The sequence below is a fragment of the Trachemys scripta genome, chromosome 16 (assembly GCF_013100865.1).
Source record: "Trachemys scripta elegans isolate TJP31775 chromosome 16, CAS_Tse_1.0, whole genome shotgun sequence".
NCBI classification, from domain to species: Eukaryota; Metazoa; Chordata; order Testudines; family Emydidae; genus Trachemys; species Trachemys scripta.
In genome coordinates, this window is record NC_048313.1 from 22,666,389 (window position 1) to 22,686,382 (window position 19,994).

General features: G+C 42.1%; 1 protein-coding gene across 1 annotated transcript in view; it reads left to right on the forward strand.

Annotated features, from left to right (window-relative positions):
* The window catches only part of PBX4 (PBX homeobox 4), a 28,824-nt gene extending 9,861 nt beyond the window's left edge, over positions 1 to 18,963 (forward strand). Inside the window, exons 3-9 of the mRNA XM_034792332.1 lie at positions 8,068 to 8,309; positions 8,686 to 8,876; positions 9,207 to 9,342; positions 9,650 to 9,806; positions 13,618 to 13,724; positions 15,816 to 15,902; positions 18,140 to 18,963. Of these exons, the coding sequence (XP_034648223.1) occupies positions 8,068 to 8,309; positions 8,686 to 8,876; positions 9,207 to 9,342; positions 9,650 to 9,806; positions 13,618 to 13,724; positions 15,816 to 15,902; positions 18,140 to 18,232 (1,013 nt within the window). The 3' untranslated portion in view covers positions 18,233 to 18,963. The remainder of the gene's footprint in view (positions 1 to 8,067; positions 8,310 to 8,685; positions 8,877 to 9,206; positions 9,343 to 9,649; positions 9,807 to 13,617; positions 13,725 to 15,815; positions 15,903 to 18,139) is intronic.
* Positions 18,964 to 19,994: the final 1,031 nt, after the last annotated feature.

Genomic DNA, 19,994 nt, shown 5'->3' on the forward strand with positions numbered 1-19,994 from the left:
TATATGTTCCATTCTATATGCATCCGAAGAAGTGGGCTGTAGTCCACGAAAGCTTATGCTCTAATAAATTTGTTAGTCTCTAAGGTGCCACAAGTACTCCTGTTCTTCTTTTTAGGTTAATTCAGTTTGTACTTTTTCATTCCATTATAGAACTTGGCAAGTGCTGTGGGGCTAAATGGGTGTTTTCCCTTTGTCGCTGGGTTTGACGACATTTCTACGTTGTTGTCTTGTTCCTTAGCACTCAGAATCATGCTTGTCTTCCTTCTGAATTAGTTTTCTTCTTCTGTGGTGGAGAATCTACAAGACCTTCAGATATTGACTTTTAAGAAAGTTCTGTCCTGTCACAACAGTTGACACCAGAAGAGGAGAAGCAGACTCCCTAGGGTGGAGGTGGGGGTTGAGGGCTGTTGTTCTTAGCAGAGGGTCATTGGCTGTGGAATTTGCTCCCTCTTGTGGCTAGTGATAGCTTGGATGTGATAGCCTTCAGGGTGCAATGGGAGGCCCATTTGTTAAATGATGCGATTATGAGGGTTTCTCTCTTGGTAGCAGTAAGGGATGGCTTGAAGTGATGTGTGTGGAGATTATTTAAAAAAAAAAAATTGTATGGCTACTAAATGCCATTGCGATAGGCACCAAGTCTTAAAATAATGTAAAATGTGTACACTTTCTACATGCAGTTAGTTAGTGCTGATTAGTTAATCCCAGTTCCTGCTGAGAGCCAATTAATTACTCTGCAGTTCTATTTTAAAAAATGACTGTTAAAAAGGAATCTTCTTACTCCATAGATTCCCTCATGTCTCATCAGAATTGTTTATTAAATTCCAGTCAGTCAACATCTGTACAACCCTCTGACTCCCAGTGCTTTGCACTTTGTGTAGTCATTTTACACCTGTACAAAGTGGGCCAGTAAGACCTGCATTTTCAAATCCACCCTATCCCTCTTCTTCTAATGCCTTGAAATTCAAAGGGGTTTACATTCAAGATTCTGTTTTTGTGTGCCGTACAGCCAATAGAGGTATTTACCTCTAGCTTTTCTGTTCTGTTGCCACGTGGAAGAAAATCTGGAGAGGAAAACAAGCCTAAACAAATTGCATATCATTTTTATTTTGGCATCAGTGATCTCATACAGTTCATTACAGAACTGCAGATCTTTAATTAATGATATGTAAATATATTGTAATGATTGCATTTGCATATTGAGTGAGGTTTCAGTACCTTAGGTTGTGATGTATTTTAATTAAGGATTAATTAGAAATGATGGGAATTTCATTTGCCTTAGTATAATTATTTTACATTTTGATGAATATCTAGTGTGTGTTGTGCTGGGGAATGTATAATACCGTGTTAGTGTATATGACAGCACCAGTTTAAAATGCTTTATGATCCTGAAGGGTGTTTGTTAAAAGCATTCATAAATATGATGGATGGATAGTGATAGATTTGGGCATAATACTAAGCCCGGACAAGTCTGAGTCATGCTTAAAACATTGAATGTGTGATAGGTAACTACATAAGCAGAATGGCAGAACGTTTACTTAGAATTGTCTATCTACTGGACAGATAAAAAACAAAATAAATTAGTCTTAATTTATATTTGGTCCCAAGTTTGTACCGAAAACTAAAGTAGGAACCCATGAATTATATATTTTCTTTTTCTTTTATTCACTCATCCTCTGGTACTGTACATGGTAATTACCTTTGCGAGTACAGTACAACTGCTAGAAAAAACCCAACTACTCCCACTTTTGTTCAGTAAAGTCTTGACACACAACCCCGTAATATTAATGTTGTTTATTGTACATCTTAGTGTTTTAATATGCAGTACCCACTAGTGTAGCTGCAACTTAAAAAATGTGTTGATCTTTTTGTCCAATTTGATATGTTGATCACTTATTAAGGTATTGATACAGTGATGAACAAATGGATCTAATTAGCATTGTGGTCCAGTTGGCTACCAAAAGGCAAAACATTGCTAGCCCACCTCTAAACTTACGTGACCGAACCAATCCACACAGTAACATATGGGGAAAATGATGTGGGATACCCATGTTAGTTTAGAAGTTTGTGATCACTTTAGTTTTCTTTCTTTCTTTCTTTCTTATATTTGTGAGAGACTAGCATGTTCTCTCTTTACTAGCTTTGGGAGATGGATCAGATTGGGGCAGCTCAAGCTAAATTTTTCACTTTTGCTTTGTCTCCATCAGAGAAAATAGTGCATCGTCAATTGTCATTGCTTTTAATTAATCATTGTTTAATGCCAATGAAAAAGGCTTTTTTTTTTTTTTTTTTTTTTTTAGGAGTCTTTAAAGGTTCATTTGTGCTACAAATGTCCCTGATTTTTGTGGGGAGGGAGCAGGGGAAGGAGCATATTGACTAGTGTTTTTTTTTAATGCTTCCACTTTACTTCTGTCAGATCCTGAAGCTGGTGTTGTATTGAGGAGACAAAGATTGCGTTGCGGGCAGACAGATGGGTGTGGCAAATGATGGTTGGTAGGGATGAGATTGGCCTGAATTTGAAAAAAAAAATCAAAAGTATGAGGAGATTCACCTGTTTCTTAACAGACTCTAAAATCCTGGTATTATTCTTGTGTTTCTGTCATAGGCTTGAATTTGTTTAAAGAATCCTTAGCTTCTCACTTTTCTACTGCTCCAAACACGTTCTTTTTTGGTAGAAGGCAAACCAGTACTAAATCCAGATGATGTCAACTGAAATGACTTACAGGCAGCTTGTGGTATCTAAATACCCTTCCACAAGCTGGTTTTAATACCACCCTGTACAGTGGCTGTGCTGGTTATGGTTTTGTTCATCCAATCATCCTTTTCCATGATTACTGGCTCTAGAGGGTTGTTACATAAATGAATGCAGCTTTTGTTCTCACTGATTTGAACAGGCTGCTACATGCAGCAAATTCTTGGTTATGAATTCTTCAAATACTTTTGGTATTAATAAAAAAATGTGTGATTCATTCAAAATTAACTCAAATGTTAAACTAGTTGAAGAGGGATGTTGAAAGTATTAGGCCTAAAAATTGACCACCTATGACAGCTGCCCCAGTGAAGGCCTGACTTTGAGGAATTTAATGGCTTTATTTAACTATTAAAATATCTGATCTTTGGGGCAATTATATGTATAATTTAAGTGAATTTCAGATAAACCAGGAGGAGTTTAAAATATCTGTTGTATAGTAGGTTTAAAAAAGAGAGCTCAGTTGTAATGCTTAGGTTTAATCATCTTGGCAGAGTTCCATTAAACAAACATTTGACTTACCAGTGTAGAAGTGTAGCCGACAAAATGTTAATTATATTTAACTCCTCTCTAGTTACTTGTGACTTACTCGAGTCAGCCAACTAAATTCTTCCCTTGAGACTTTACAAGCATTTCATACATGCATTTCAACAGTTGACTTGAGATGAGCCTATGTGTAATTGATAACTAATGTCTAATTACCATAATTAGACAAGTGACAGAAAATTAAGCTGCAGCTGGGAGCTTGACTCTAGCACTGAGGCAGATTCTGATATGCAGTATAGTACATATGGAAAAGGGTTTGGCAGAATTGTTTTCAAATAGCAAGCGAGACCCAAATATATCTGCTCCTGTTAATTGTATTCGTACGTACCAATCAAAATACTTTAATGTGAATTTTAGCCAAGATTAGTTAGCAAATGAACTCTGGCTCACTTGCCCCTGTGATTGCAGTCCCATTGGCCAACCCATGGTTCAGAACTATTTGGAAATAGAGAACTGGCAGTTTAAAAAAAAAAAAAAAATTACCATTTTTTTCCCTCTTGTTTCCATGTTACAAAAATATCTATTCAGTAATGGTGCTGTTAGAGGAACACTTTTGTGTATGATCTTCAGTAAAAAAAATGCTTACCAGAAACTAAAACAAAGGAAAGAATTTGAATTGCTGCTGATTAAAAAATATGCAACAGTGTCCCTTCCTTACGCTCCTTTAGCAGAATTTCCCATTTATGTTTTAATGGAGAGCATCTCTTCAGTTTGCTTTTCATTTTCTTCTTTCTGTGGAACTGGTTTTGTTCCATTTTCCGGTGACTGAATCTTGGAACGAGAGGCCATTTACACCAAGGAGGGTGAATTATAGAAGTCAGAGGAACAGACTTACAAGGTTGAAAGCGAGAGAGTAAAACTAAGTTGAGGACCATGAAACTGCTAGCTATGGGTGGCAAGGCAGTGTTTGCTACATAAATGGTGTTTCACTATGCACATATGCCATTTAAAACCCATTTAAAAGTGGAAAAAAATCTTTGCCCATTCTCTGGAGTTAATGCAGTCTGTGTTGCCCAAGATTTTGTCTGAAACTTTTCAGTAAATACGGTACACTGTTTTAAGACTGACTATGTAGTAGGGGAAGTACTGTATCTAGAGGAAATGGTGTAATCCATATCAGTCTGTTACACACACTCTTGCTTTCTTGCAAAGAATATGCAAAAACATAAGATGCAAAAATTAAGAACTGTTTTCTCTAGGTGATCTGAAAGGAATTCAGGACTACTTCCTGCTGTTGGAAGATGGTTGATTTTTTTTTTTTCTTTTCTTTTCATAGAATCATAGACTATCAGGGTTGGAAGAGACCTCAGGAGGTTATCTAGTCCAACCCCCTGCTCAAAGCAGGACCAACCCCAACTAAATCATCCCGGCCAGGGCTTTGTCAAGCCAGACCTTAAAAACCTTTAAGGATGGAGATTCCACCACCTCCCTAGATAACCCATTCCAGTGCTTCTCCACTCTTCTAGTTAAATAGTTTTTCCTAATATCCAGCCTAGACCTCCCGTACAGCAACTTGAAACCATTACTCCTTGTTCTGTCATCTGCCACCACTGAGAACAGCCTAGCTCCATCCTTTTTGGAACACCCCTTCAGGTAGTTGAAGGCTGCTATCAAATCCCCCTCACTTTTCTTTTCTGCAGACTAAAATAAGTACAGTTCCCTCAGCCTCTTCTCATAAGTCATGTGCCCCAGGCTCCTAATCATTATCTATATGCATCCGAAGAAGTGGGCTGTAGTCCACGAAAGCTTATGCTCTAATAAATTTGTTAGTCTCTAAGGTGCCACAAGTACTCCTGTTCTTCTTTTTGCAGATACAGACTAACACGGCTGTTACTCTGAAACTAATCATTATCGTTGCCCTCTGCTGGACTCTCTCCAATTTGTCCACATCCTTTAGTAGTAGGGGGCCCAAAACTAGATGCAGTATTCCAGACGTGGCCTCATCAGTGCTGAATAGAGGGGAATAATCACTTCCCTCGATCTGCTGGCAATGCTCCTACTAATGCAGCCCAATATGCCATTAGCCTTCTTGGCAACAAGGGCACACTGTTGATTCATATCCAGCTTCTCATCCACTGTAATCCCCAGGTCCTTTTCTGCAGAACTGCCACCTAGCCAGTCGGTCCCCAGCCTGTAGCAGTGCATGGGATTCTTTCTTCCTAAGTGCAGGACTCTGCACTTGTCCTTGTTGAACCTCATCAGATTTCTTTTGGCCCAATCCTCTAATTTGTCTAGATCACTCTGGACCTTATCCCTACCCTCCAGCATATCTACCTCTCCCCCCATCTTATTGTCATCCGCGAACTTGCTGAGGGTGCAATCCATCCCATCATCCAGATCATTAATGAAGATGTTGAACAAAACTGGCCCCAGGACCTACCCCTGGGGCACTCCGCTTGATACCGGCTGCCAACTAGACATCGAGCCATTGATCACTACCCGTTGAGCCCTACAATCTAGCCCAGCTTTCTATCCACTTTATAGTCCATTCATCCAATCCATACTTCTTTAACTTGCTGGCAAGAATACTGTGGGAGAATGTATCAAAAGCTTTACTAAAGTCAAGGTATATCATGTCCACCGCTTTCCCCATATCCACAGAGCCAGTTATCTCATCATAGAAGGCAATTAGGTTAGTCAGGCATGACTTCCCCTTGGTGAATCCATGTTCACTGTTCCTGGTCACCTTCCTCAACCCAAGTGCTTCAAAATGGATTCCTTTAGGACCTGCTCCATGATTTTTCCAGGGACTGAGGTGAGGCTGTAGTCTGTAGTTCCCCAGATTCTCCTTCTTCCCTTTTTAAAAGATGGGCACTATGTTTGCCTTTTTCCAATCGTCCGGTACTTCCCCTGATCGCCACGCGTTTTCTAAGCTAATCTCCAATGGCTCTGCAATCATATCGGCCAACTCCCAATCACCCTCGGATGTATTGCATACGGGTCCTTGGTCTTGTGCATGTTCAGCTTTTCTAAATAGTCCTTAACCTGTTCTTTCACCACTGAGCGCTGCTGCTCGCCTCCTCCCCATACTATGCTGCCCAGTGCAGCAGTCTGGGAGCTGACCTTGTCTGTGAAGACTGAGGCAAAAAAAGCATTGAGTACTTCAGCTTTTTCCAACTTTTGCTGGAGTTGTGTAACTTTTCTAAAGTGAAGCAACTGAGGTTTAGTTAATATAATAGAACTATTTTTGATGAAAGCCAATGCTGTTATGTGGAGCCTGATTCATGGTTTGTGGAGCAAGGTTTTATGTTGACACCCTGTGTGCATGCCCTTGCTCTGTTTTGTTTTTTGTTTTTGTTTTTTGCTGGCAAAGGTAGAAAGAGTGGGTTCAGGGAGGTGCACTTTGGAGAAGAATTTGACTACATTGGCAGTTTAGAGTAAATTTGTATATTGTCTCTTTTCACTGTCTGCATGGTTTATAGTTTCTGTATGGTTTGTAAAATATTGTGAGACACAATAAAAACTAACCTTTAACTTTTGTTGAATGTGTGTTTTCAGAATTGTGAATGTTGGCTTATGAATTTCTAATTGTAAGGTAACCTTGATTTTTATTTATATTGTTTCAGTATTTTGTAATCTGTGTATATTAAGTGTTTGTGTACTTGTTAATCTGGATCCTGGCCTTGCCTACAGTGAAAGATGGTCCCTTTACCCAATTGCTTCATAATTATGGCATCTCCTTCATCCTGAATCTTCGTATAAAAAAAAAAATGTCCTTGGCGTGTGAACATTATAGGATATCAAATCTGTGAAGCTGTGCAACCTTCAGTCATTTAACAAAAATTGTCTATCACCTACTGTTCTCTTGAGTCTAAAAAATTGTCTTAACAAGAAAAGAATAGAATTTGAATTAGAAAGAAATGAAAAGTGTTTGCATATGTATATTGCTCAATTGGATGAACTGTCCCGCAAGCTCTTATTTAGAATGGAGATTGCCCCCAATCAGCTGTTGAGACAAAACATAGTTGGGAGAAGGAAATCATTAGTGGCATTTTTTTTAAATAAACATGTTTAAGCAAACTACATATGTAGAAGCATGTAAGTTCATAAACAGCTCTAAAGTGTGGCTCTCTTGCAATTAGTAGAGACTTATGAACAATTCAGACATAAGTATAGGACTGTTTTGGTGGTTTTAGACTATTCACAAAGTAATACCTCTAGGTCTGATTCTAATGGAAATTCAGAGGTGTCAGACTTGGTGACATAAAACAGACTAGGCAAAATTCATCCCTGTTGTACTGACTTCCGTAGAAGTTTGTACTTTTGTGTCATTCTTTTCAGTTACATGTCTAGGAATAAACAATTGCCATGGTGGATCAAACCCAGTCCAGTATCCTGTCTCCAACAGTAGCCAGCACCATATGCTTCTGAGGATGGTGAAACCCTGCAGGGGCAAATGGGAGGGTTATCTGTTCCATGACGTTCTCAACCTAATCTCTAATAGTTAGAGATTAGCCTAAGACCTGAAGCGTGAGGTTTTAAGTCCCTTCCAACAGTATTATTTTAATGTTAATTACTGTAACTCGGTATATTCTTGTTATACATATAAATGTACAATCTTTCTTTGAATTTTAGTAAATTCTTGGTCTTAGCAGCATCTTGTGAATTTAGAATTTGTCGTCTTTCAGCTTCATTAACTGTCCCCTTTTTCCTTGTACATGAAGACATGACTCTGTTAAAATCTGTGAAGAGAATATAAATAAATCACCAGAGTTAAAGCTGACTTTTTTCCTACTTCAGAAATAATCTGTTGATCCCTGTTTATATTTATCTAGTGTTAAGTATTCGCGGTATTCAGGAGGAAGATCCCCCCGATGCTCAACTAATGAGACTAGATAACATGTTGCTGGCAGAGGGTGTCTCCGGGCCCGAGAAAAGAGGAAGAGGAGGACCTACGACTGTAGCAGCAACATCAGGTGGCTGTCCAAATGACAATAGCATTGAACACTCTGACTACAGGGCCAAGCTGTCACAGATCCGACAGATATACCACTCTGAGCTAGAGAAATATGAACAGGTGATCTTTCTGCATGGAAGAGTTTTTATCTCAATTAAAAAAATAACAATTTTTCCTTTGCTGTTGGTTGTAAGCGCAGAACAGGGAGTATAATCTATTCATATGAATGCAAGAATGGCAAATTCAATTAAAAATCTTTCAGCTCACTATGTTAGAATAAGACTAAAATGAAAGGACTTTTGACATTCATTAACTTACCTAGTCTAATGTCTAAGATAATTGACAGATTATACTTGTTGCAATACTTTTAAGAGCAAATGGAGGAGTAAAGCTAAACATGAATTAAAATATTCTGGATTTATTCACTTATTGGGGAAATTAAACTGAACTTTAGGGGTACTTTATTGTTTGTTTTTTTGATTTAATTTATTTTCAGGCGTGCAGTGAGTTCACCACCCACGTTATGAACCTTCTCAGAGAACAGAGTAGAACAAGGCCAATTTCGCCAAAAGAAATTGAACGCATGGTGAACATAATCCATGGCAAATTCAGCACTATCCAGATGCAGCTGAAACAGAGCACATGTGAGGCAGTGATGATCTTGCGCTCACGATTTCTTGATGCAAGGTAATAAACAAGAACAACCCAGTGGCAACAGCTATTGGCTCTGACAACATTTTCTGATGTTTATGTTGCTTGATGCTAGTAATTATAAAAGTTATAATGCCTGCATTTACAACCGTGAACTAGTATAAATATCTTTAAATACACGCCACATGTAGTTTGTTACGAAGTATGCTTAGTTATGATTAATATTACAATCTTTAATAGCTATTAAGTCTGTCTTGCATATTTGCTGAAACAATATAGAGTAGATGAGACAAATCCCTGTGGTATATTCTTTTCTTTAACACTTTTTTTTTTTTAGCAGGAAGAATAACTATTGTGTATTTTTAGGCGTAAACGGCGTAACTTCAGCAAACAGGCAACAGAAGTACTGAATGAATATTTTTATTCCCACCTGAGTAATCCTTACCCCAGTGAAGAAGCCAAAGAAGAGCTAGCGAAGAAGGGTGGCATCACAGTCTCGCAGGTATACAGTGCTTTATTTGAAATTGTTCTAATTGTAAAGATGCTTTTTTATTTTAATAATGATGTGTGTTTTTTGTAAAATGTCAATAGTCCTCTGTCACTAGGAGACGTGCAGTTAAACTCTCATGGCTCATTGTTACCATCTATTATGGTGAAAGATGCTTTTATGCATCCTAGATTTTGTTAGAAGCTGTATGGCAAATTTTCCCCTCTAACCTTAGTTTAAGAGTTACCTTTGGTGGTAGACTCAATAACAACTAGGAGATAATGATAGTTTGGTCAAGGACTGACCAGGGATGTTTTTCTAGGTCTCCAACTGGTTTGGTAACAAGAGAATCCGATACAAAAAAAATATGGGGAAGTTCCAGGAAGAGGCTAACATTTATGCAGCAAAAACAGCAGTGGATGCAACAAATGTGGTGGCCCAAGGTAACCAGGCAAACTCTCCATCAACACCAAATTCTGGTAAGTAAGAACCCCAGTAAGGAAAAGCTGCCTCTAAAAAAAGGTATTTCTCATGTTCCTGCTTTCAGAAGCCTCTCTAGTCCAGAGCCAGAGGCTTGTCATTCTTGTTGCAAATGGCTCTCCTAGTCTCTATATAGCACATTGTCAGAGCACCACAAAGGATGAGAGCCTGTGTGTGTGTACTGATACTTCCGACTAATCATACAGACATGTTAAAAGATACAATTGAAACTTGTTAATTCTCACCTTCCTAATCTGTCCCACATAATTTGTGCATCCCTGACCACATCTGTCTCCTCAGAAAAAAATTAGTAGCGAGTTCTATAGGGAAGCCTCATATTACACTCCTGAGGGCATTATGCACCAAAAAATTAAGAATTCTGCACGCAATATTTTAAAATTCTGCAAATTTTATTTGTCAAATAAATGTGGAAGCTATAGCATGGCATTGGGGAGCACAGGCCACTGGCTGCACCGAGGTGGGAGAGCACTCTGCACCACACCCCACCACAGGGACACAGACTCAGCAGTGAGGTTGCACCCAACCCTGGCACACAGCAAGGACTGGGCCTGCCTCAGAAACACCCCAGGGCCCTGCCCCTCCGTGCCAGGTACACCAGGTGTGGGAAGGCACGATCCAAGTGTGGAGTGGCTTAGTGTGGGGGATCCAGGTGTGGGTTGAGAGGGTTCTGTGTGGGGCACTGGGTGTGAGCAGCTCAATGGGGGATCTGGGTGTTGGGGGGGATCTGGATGCACAGGGGCTTGTTGGGGGGAGTTCTGGGTGAAATGATGATGGGACTTTGCAGGGGCGTTCAGGTGAAGGTGGTTGGGGCTCAGTGGGGGGGATGTGGGGGGGGGATAGAGCTCAGCAGGGGGGTCTGAATGTGGAGAGCTCATTGGGGAGGGGTCCAGATGCTGGGGGAGTGGGGCTCAGTGGGCGTGGGGATCCAGGTGCAGCTGGTTGGGGCTTGGTAGGATGGGGATCTGGGTGCGCTTGGCTCATTTGGGGTGGTCCACGGGCAAGGGGAATGGGGCTTGGCGGGAGGGTCTGGATATGAGGGGGTCTGGATGCACAGGGGTTGGGCGGATGTGGAAGCAGCTCCCTGTACAGTGATCCCTCTGTCACGGAGTCCCTGGGCAATGCTCTGGACCTGCTCCCTACAAAGCCAGTCAGGACTCTGGGGAAGTCTCCTTTCTGTGAGCAGACTGTCTTCAGGGCAAGAAGCTCACACGGCTTCACCTTCCTGGGTCTGACCTTGGAGCATTCAGCATCCTCTGCTCCTCCGTGCGCTTCCCACAGCGAGTCCGCCCTGGCGGGGTCCTAGGGAAGCCAGAGGGTCCTGCATCCCCACTTTGCAGTCAGATGTGACTCTCAGCCAGCCAGTAAAACAGAGCTTTATTAGATGACAGGAACACGGTCTAAAACAGAGCTTGTAGGTCCAGAGAACAGGACCCCTCAGCCGGGTCCATTTTGGGGGGCAGTGAGCCCGACACCCACGTCTGCACTTCACTCCTTGTCCCCAGTTAGCTCCAAACTGACTTCCCCTCCAGCCCCTCCTCCTCTGGGCTTTGTCCCTTTCCGGGCCAGGAGGGCACCTGATTCCTTTGTTCTCCAACACCTTTAGCTATCACCTTGAAAGGGGGAAGGGCCCTGGCCATTAGTTGCCAGGAGAAAGAGTGTCGGCCATTTATGCACACTGGCCTTTATCCCACCACCTAGAGACTTAAGAAATGCATAGGGGAAACTGAGGTACCCCTACAATATTTAGAGGAAACATTAAGAACAGTCCCACTTTGTCACACCCTCCCCCTGCAGCTGAAGAGCGATGGGCGCAGGAAGCGTGGCAGTGGGGGAGAGTTTGCAGAGCTTCCTACAGCTGGGGGAGAAATCTGGGGGGGTGGGTCTGACAAGGCCCTGAATGCTGTGCAGGGGGAGAACTTCTTCTGCCCAGCTCAGCCGGGACTAGCAGCTGAGCCTGGCACAGAGTAGGAGCCACCAGCTGAGTCTTTCCCAGTCCCGCCCCTTGCCCAACAGTGAATTACCTCTGTCGGCTGCCCTGGGCATCTGAAACATACTGCTGGGAAGGGTCACATGACTGCTCTTGTGGCTTCCCTTTGCTTCCCCATCAGAAAGCATTTTTCTGTGGGGGACATTAATTCTGCGCATGTGTAGTGGTGCAGAATTCCCCCAGGAGTAATATTACCAACAGAGGTTAACCAAGAACTAAGTATTTATTACTTTAAAAGTTATACTACAGAAGGCTTACTAAGATGTTACAGTACAAAATATTTCATAAATCAAATCTAAGTTAAATGTGTCAGATTGTGATCCGTTATCCTTGGATATTCTGTTTGCTTACTTCGGTAATTTCAGTAGACCAGTGAGACTTCCCATCAACAATGCACATTAGTGTGGCTTTACTGAAGATTGTCAAAGGAAAAACCTAAAGAAGTGTTTACATCAGGGAGTTACCACCACCTCCTTTTAGACAGTGACTAGAGGAGTGAAAAAACTAGATCCATTTTGTAATGTTAGAGGTTTAATTTGGTGGTTTAAAAATAAAAAGACATTACCGCTTTCCTCTTTACATGAAAATATGCCCTCTGCAGAGCTGTCACACTATCATGTGATATGAGAGGTTTGTTTTATGGAGGGTTATATCCAGAGCCTAATTTGTAATGAAAGAGGTGCCAGGGCTCAAGCAAAAATTATTTTTTCTTCTTATTATTATTTTTTACATTCATAACTGATGCGGCAAGGCCATAAGTGCCAGGGCTATGAACTGCCAAGCCTTAAGATGCTGGGGCTCAGCCCAGGCACAAATTAAACACTGGTTATATCTCATAGACCCAGGTGTGTGTATCATTCTTCCCATCAATGTGTTATACCTTTGGGACCAGATCCTTGGCGCTCTTCCCCCCTCCCCCATTGGAAGTTGCCCGTAGGGAATTCCCAGGGGGCATGAAGCCATGGGGGAGGGGACATGGTGGCTTGCATGCCAGCAATCCCTAGCTAGCAGAATGGTTCCTAGGAGAATGCTGCTGTTGGCATGGCTGCTCTGCACTGGGGATGAGTGCAGAACGCATTTGAGGCTCAGTCTCAAACATGCATAAAACCACCTTTCTACCTCTTACCTCCACACTTGGGTCTTGCACTGAGTGCTGCTTAGCCAGACCCAAGGATTACCCTTTTAATCTCTGTTCATGTTAATTGGAGTTTTGTTTTGAACACCTATTAACTTAATTACTTAATTTGAATTCTAGGTTGTAGACCAGGGGCCAGATTGTGAAAAGTATTTAGGTAACTGAAGATGCAGATAATTGGCCTATTGGGATTTTCAGAAGCATCCTGATGCTGAACTCCCATTGATTTCAGTGGCAAGTTTGGTACCTGTATGCTTCTGAAAATCCCACCAGGCACCTGTCTACATCTTTAGATGCCTAAATACCTCTGAAAATCTCAAGTGCAGCTCATGTTTAGTAATCGCTGTATCATGTCTTCTTTATAATAGTGTATCCTTAATACTTACCGAACAGGGGAGTGTGTATCATGGACCCAGATGGCTTGTCTTTTGCCAATAAAGACAGTACTTGTATCGGTTTGTTTCTCTTATTTAACCTTTATTCACTTTCTGAAGGCATATACTTGCCCTGGGTATCTTTTGGCAATGTTTGAAAGTTGCCTTTTTTGTATGTATAATTTTTTTTTTAGTTTTCCTTCAAACTTAAGATAACATAATAATTCTGCTTTTGAAGAAAGAGCCAAACAGTTTCTCTGCATTTGGCTAAATTTTATTCTTGCTTTTTTCAGGTTCCTCTGGCTCTTTTAAGATGACAAATTCTGGAGATTCATTTATAAACTTGCAGTCACTGACTTCTTATCAGAGCTCCCCAGTGGGAGCCAATGTGCAGTCACAGGTAGGCGTGTGGGAGAACTGGCACATAGCTTCATCAACAAGGCAAATGTCTCATTTGGTACTGTTCTTCCCTCCTATATGGATTCAAATTTGTAAAATTAAATAACTGGTTTTGCACATTCAGTATTCACATACTTTAATGAGGATAGAGTAGTGATTCCCACCCCAATTCCTAGCTCTCCTGTATTAGAACAGTGCTCTGTTGATTGGATTTCAAGGAATGATTAAAGCTGAACAAAGTTGGGTTTTTTAATGTGGAATTTGGAGGTTGGGGGGAACCCTTCAAGGACCCATTTCTCTTGAACTTTGGATTTATAAACTCTAAACTTGGGGCCTAAATTGATCTAACAGTGATCCCATATATCATAGAATCATAAAAGATTAGAGTTGGAAGAGACCTCAGGAGGTCATCTAGTCCAACCCCCTGCTCAAAGCAGGACCAACCCCAGCTAAATCATCCCTGCCAGGACTTTGTCAAGCCGGACCTTAAAAACCGATAAGGATGGCGATTCCACCACCACCCGGGGTAACCCATTCCAGTGCTTCACCACTCTTCTAGTGAAATAATTTTTCCTAATATCCAACCTTGACCTCCCGCACTGCAACTTGAGACCATTACTCCTTGTTCTGTCATCTGCCACCACTGAGAACAGCCTAGCTCCATCCTCTTTGGAATCCCCCTTCAGGTATTTGAAGGCTGCTATCAAATCCCCCTCACTTTTCTATTCTGCAGACTAAAATAAGTCTAGTTCCCTCAGCCTCTCCTCATAAGTAATGTATCCCAGCCTCCTAATAATTTTTGTTGCCCTCCGCTGGACTCTCTCCGATGTGTCCACATCCTTTCTGTAGTGGGGGGCCCAAAACTGGATGCAATACTCCAGACGTGGCCTCACTAGTGCTGAATACAGGGGAATAATCACTTCCCTCGATCTGCTGGCAATGCTCCTACTAATGCAGCCCAATATGCCATTAGCCTTCTTGGCAACAAGGGCACGCTGCTGACTCATATCCAGCTTCTTGTCGACTGTAATCCCAAGGTTCTTTGCTGCAGAACTGCCGCTTAGCCAGTGGGTCCCCAGCCTGTAGCGGTGCATGGAATTCTTCCGTCCTAAGTGCAGGACTCTGTACTTGTCCTTGTTGAACCTCCTCAGATTTCTTTTGGCCCAATCCTCCAATTTGTCTAGGTCACTCTGGACCTTATCCCTACCCTCCAGCATATCTACCTCTCCCCCCATCTTATTGTCAACCACGAACTTGATGAGGGTGCAATCCATCCCATCATCCAGATCATTAATGAAGCTGTTGAACAAAACCATCCCCAGGACCGACTCCTGGGGCACTCCGCTTGATCCTGGCTGCCAACTTGACATCGAGCCGTTGATCACTACCCGTTGAGCCCGACAATCTAGCCAGCTTTCTATCCACTTTATAGTCCTTTTGTCCAATCCATACTTTAACTTGCTGGCAACAATACTGTGAGAGACCGTATCAAAAGCTTTGCATCTTAATTTACATTGTAAATATCAACATTTTCTCATTTTAAAGTGAGTCTTGCTTCATACTTTTAAGGAAAGTTTGACCTGTTAACAATATTTTAAAATTTTTAAGTTTTTTTAATTTAAATTGAATAATTAGCAATATTATGTAAGCTACATAAGAACTTCTTTATCTCTTTAATAGAGGCTATATGCCCTAGTGGGCTGGGAACCAGGTTGTAATGCCATCGGAACTGGTGACTCGTTGATCGTGAGCTACTCAGATAATCCAACTGATAATATGAGCAGCAGTCAGGAAGTCTACCTTAAACCCCCATAGGTTTAGACTTTTCATTTAACTTTAAGAAATATTTTTGCCTTTAAAAAAACCAACACAAAACCCGGTTATCCCCAAATAGGAGGGAAGAGAACCATGAAGGCAAATCCTTTCATACAAGAAAACCACTTGAGAGGTGCAAGTTAAAACTATTTGGCCCTCTGCATCTTTCCGTGCCACATGCTCTAGGTATTAGAATGCTGTGTTACAACCACACGGCTTCATTTCTTATCAGATCATTTCCCTTGTTAATCCCATCCCATATGTGGTCTTGTTACAGATGGATTCCTTACATCATGTCATACACCAGACAGGAAGATATGACACCATTGTGGGGAACCCTTTGTATACGACGCAGCGCATTGATGTAAGGAGCTTGATTTCACTTTCAGTAGATAAGTGAATTTATTAGCATGAATTAGAGAATGCATTTCTTAACATAGTTGTAAATTACTGTTTGTTTATACAAAGGTGATTTCCAGAAACTAGTGGTCTTCTGCTATTCCTGCTCTACCCCCAGTCACGAAGGGCTTGGCTACATTTGCGAGTTACAGTGCATTAAAGCAGCCCTGGGTGCACTAGCTTACTACCCATCCACACTGGCAAGGCACATAGAGTGCTCTGACTCCGCGGCTACAGTGCTACTGGTACTCCACCTCGGCAAGTGGAATAACGTTTGCTGCGCCCCCACTGGAGCACTGCAGCGCCAATGTGGACGAGTGTTGCATTACTGCGCTCTGATCAGCCTCTGGAAACGTCCCATAATCCCCTTAAGTCAAGTGGCCACTCTTGCCATTGTTTTGAACTCACTGTAGGAATGCGGATATGCCATTTGAAAGCTCTGTTTCTGACAGCCGGCTGCTTATCTGCTCTGAGACAAAACAACCATTAGTGTGGAATGCTATGTGGGGGGGGGGGGGAGAGGAGGAGGTCTGCTGATGTCTGAACTTACAAGACAGCATGCTGACGTGCTCTCGGCCCCCCACAAACCCACTCTCTCCCCCCACATACACACACAACACACTCCCTGTCGCACTCTACCCCACCCCACCCTCATTTGAAAAGCACGTTGCAGTCACTTGCATGCTGGGATAGCTGCCCATAATGCACCGCTCCCAATGCTGCTGCAAGTGCTGCAAATGTGGCCACGCCAGTGCGCAAGCAGCTGTCAGTGTGGACAGACTGCAGCGCTTTCCCTACTGCACTCTCTGAAAGCAGGTTTAACTCACAGCACTCTACATCTGCAAGTGTAGCCATGCCCAAAATGCAACAGAGGGTCCTGTGGCACCTTTAAGACTAACAGAAGTATTGGGAGCATAAGCTTTCATGGGTAAGAACCTCACTTCTTCGGATGCCCAGAATGATTGCTCTGTGTAGCTAGAGGGACTAGCTAGCCTCTTTGAGTTACTCCAATGGAAAGGCTATTGTCTCAGCCAGAGATCTGCAAAGTGTGGGGCGTGCCCCACTATGGGAGTGTAGAGGGATGTCTGGGTGGGGTGTGGTAGGGCCCGGGCCAGTCTCCATGGGGGCAGGAAGGGAGTATCACCCAGCTCCTCCCTGGCCCCAGCTCTGCTCTGGTCCTGTACTCCGCTGCATCCCTGGCCCCGTCCCCAACCTCAGTGTGGCTCCAATCCTGGGTCTGCACCAGCCATGGCTGTGGTTCCGTTCCTGGCCTGGGGATGAGGCTGGGGGCAAAGCTAGGGATGGACTCTCATACCTGGCCACAGGCCCAGATGCCAGCCCCTGCCTCTACCCCTGTCTCTTCCATGACCCCACCCCCGAGCCCCAGTCCTGCTCCCAACCCCGGCTCGGTGGGTGGGGTGGGGGGATGACACTCAAAAGTTTGGGAACCACTGGACTAAGCTTTAAAAAATATCCAGTGGGCTATAAATAGGCTGACCAGATGTCCTGTTTTTAAAGAGACGGTCCCATTTTTGGGGACTTTCTTATATAGGTGTCTATTCTCCCCCTCCCCCCCAATCCCCTGTCCTGTTTTTTCACAGTTGCTATCTGATCACCCTAGCTATAAAGGAAATGGCATGCTGAGACCCCACTCAGTCTAGCACTAGCATTTTCCTTGGCTTATGCGAAATTCTTATCTGAAACACACTGCTTTACAAGCACAACAAACTTCATATCCGTTTCAGGCTAGCTAATGACCTGTAAATGTTATAGATTCTCCTGTTTTTGTTTTAAATTGTGCTTGGAATGTTCTTTACTGGAGGTGGGAGAAGGGGCCTTGTGTGGCAAAGAGGTTAATGCACCCATCTTTCGCTTCTGGAGATGCAGTTAAAATCTAGGCATAGGTCACCAGTGAGATTTTGGTGCGTCATGTCCTAGTCTCAGATTCATGCATATTACAGTCTCTATCTGGAATAGAAGAGCAGCTGGTGTGATGCAGGTGATTAGGTAACTTGCACAGAAGAGGTGTGTGTAGGAGGAGCTTGTCTGCACTGAGCCCTGTTCTAATTGTTTAATTCCTTCCTTTCATAAGCACAAAACTGTTCTATTGAAATGTGGAAATAAGATAACTAAAATGCTTTATCTTTTGGATGCAAGTAACATCTTAAGGATTTAATGACAATAGATTTATCCCCCATTCAGGCTAATGGCAGCTGGCAGGACGCTACCACCCCTTCATCAATTACTTCACCTGCTGGAGACCCTGGAAGTGTTAATTCGGATGCGTCTAATTAAGTTTTTAGGACCTATTGATGAGAGGAAAGAGGTCATTAGTGTAACTTGTCAATGTTGCTCTCTTGCCAATACTATTGTTTATACAACTTGACACACAGCTAATTACCTCAGAAAAACCCTGGAACCAATAGAAGATTGTGATCACAGTGATACCTCTCTACCTCTCAGCATGACACGGTTGAGTTCTTTTTACTTCTGCCCATTGGGATGTGAAATTGTTTTAAAAGAACTTGCTTCATTTTCCTAACCAAATTCATTTTTTAAATATCAATTTTATGGTAAGAATCTGAAAGTATCTCTTCTAAGACTTGGCATTTGTCTCAGATTTTCCAGTTAAAGTTGACTTATTTTAATTCCCATAAGATTTTTTTTACTATGAAATTTCTGTTCTAGTTGATAGTTACTAACAATTAAACCCCCTGTATTGTAATTGTACGCGTTCTCTGTATTGTAATTTTGTATAGGAAAACAAGCTTTTCTTTTCTTTACTCAAATTCATTCTGAACTAATTAACCAGAACAGAACATTGCTTTACCAAAACTTTCATTGGACTTTGCTATTGAATAGGAACTTCCATCTTTTGTGTCATTTCATGTAGTTCTAATTTAATGTCTAGTGTAAACTCAGACTTCCCTGTGAATAGATTTTGTGCATTTATGAAAATGTTAATACAAAGTCCTCATTTTCAGTTGAAATTTTATCAAAGATAATAAACTTCCAAAGCCTTTTTCCTTCCTGCCTTTTCATGAGCCTCCCCTTATCCTTATGGACTTGCTGGTTAGTAGCAGCTTAGTGCAGCCATTTTGACAGTGCAGAAATCTCACTATATATGAATGCAAAAACAACCCATGCACCATTACTCAAAACAGCATTTGCTAAAACGACCTGTTACATCTGCCAGGGTACAATCCGGATCGTAGGACAGCTGTGCCCCCTTAATTCTCCAGTCTGATGTACACAATGCCCTGCTTTGCTGTGTGAGCTGCCACTCTGCCCACTTACCCCAGCCTTTAGCATGCAAGTCACCCCCAGACCTATACCAGAGTGTTATGCCCAGCCACTCTTGAATTATATATGGGCAACACCTGCATATCCCTAGTCCCAGCCTTGCACCCCAGAAATGTACCATCTTATACTATTTGGTTTCTGAGCAATACAAGCTCATAAAGTCTGTCATTTTAACCTGGAAAGAGATTTCCCAATCAATTCAATCAACCACACTGTTTTAGATAAAATATTAAAACAAATTTATGAACTATAAAAATATAGATTTCAGTGTTTATAGGTGATAGAGGCATAGAAAACCAGAATTGATTACAAAAGAAATAAAAGACAAAATTGCAAGCCAATTCCTACACTTTTTCATGATAAGTTTTGAAAGCAAAAGGATTTATCTTACCCAAATCTTTCAGCTGTCCATGCTAACTGGACAGTCTTCCAGTCAGAACCATGCCCCTCTCTCACAGTTCACTGATGAGTCTTTTTGTCTTCCAGACAATCTTGCTTCCTTGAATACAGAGGGGGAAGGAGAGGCCCCGTGGTGATATCACTGTCCCTTATTTATACACTCTGTTGGGCTGCAGACAATGAATTCATAGTGTCTGTCAGGTGGATTGTAAATGTATTACTCACACCTCTTGTGCACCTGAGGCTTCACATGTGTGGCTTTTGTTTACTGTTTTTGTTACTTCTGAGGGGCTGGTCTGTGAGTGTTTCCCAGACCCACTGGTTTCAGTAACAAGCATATGGCAAAATCAGAACT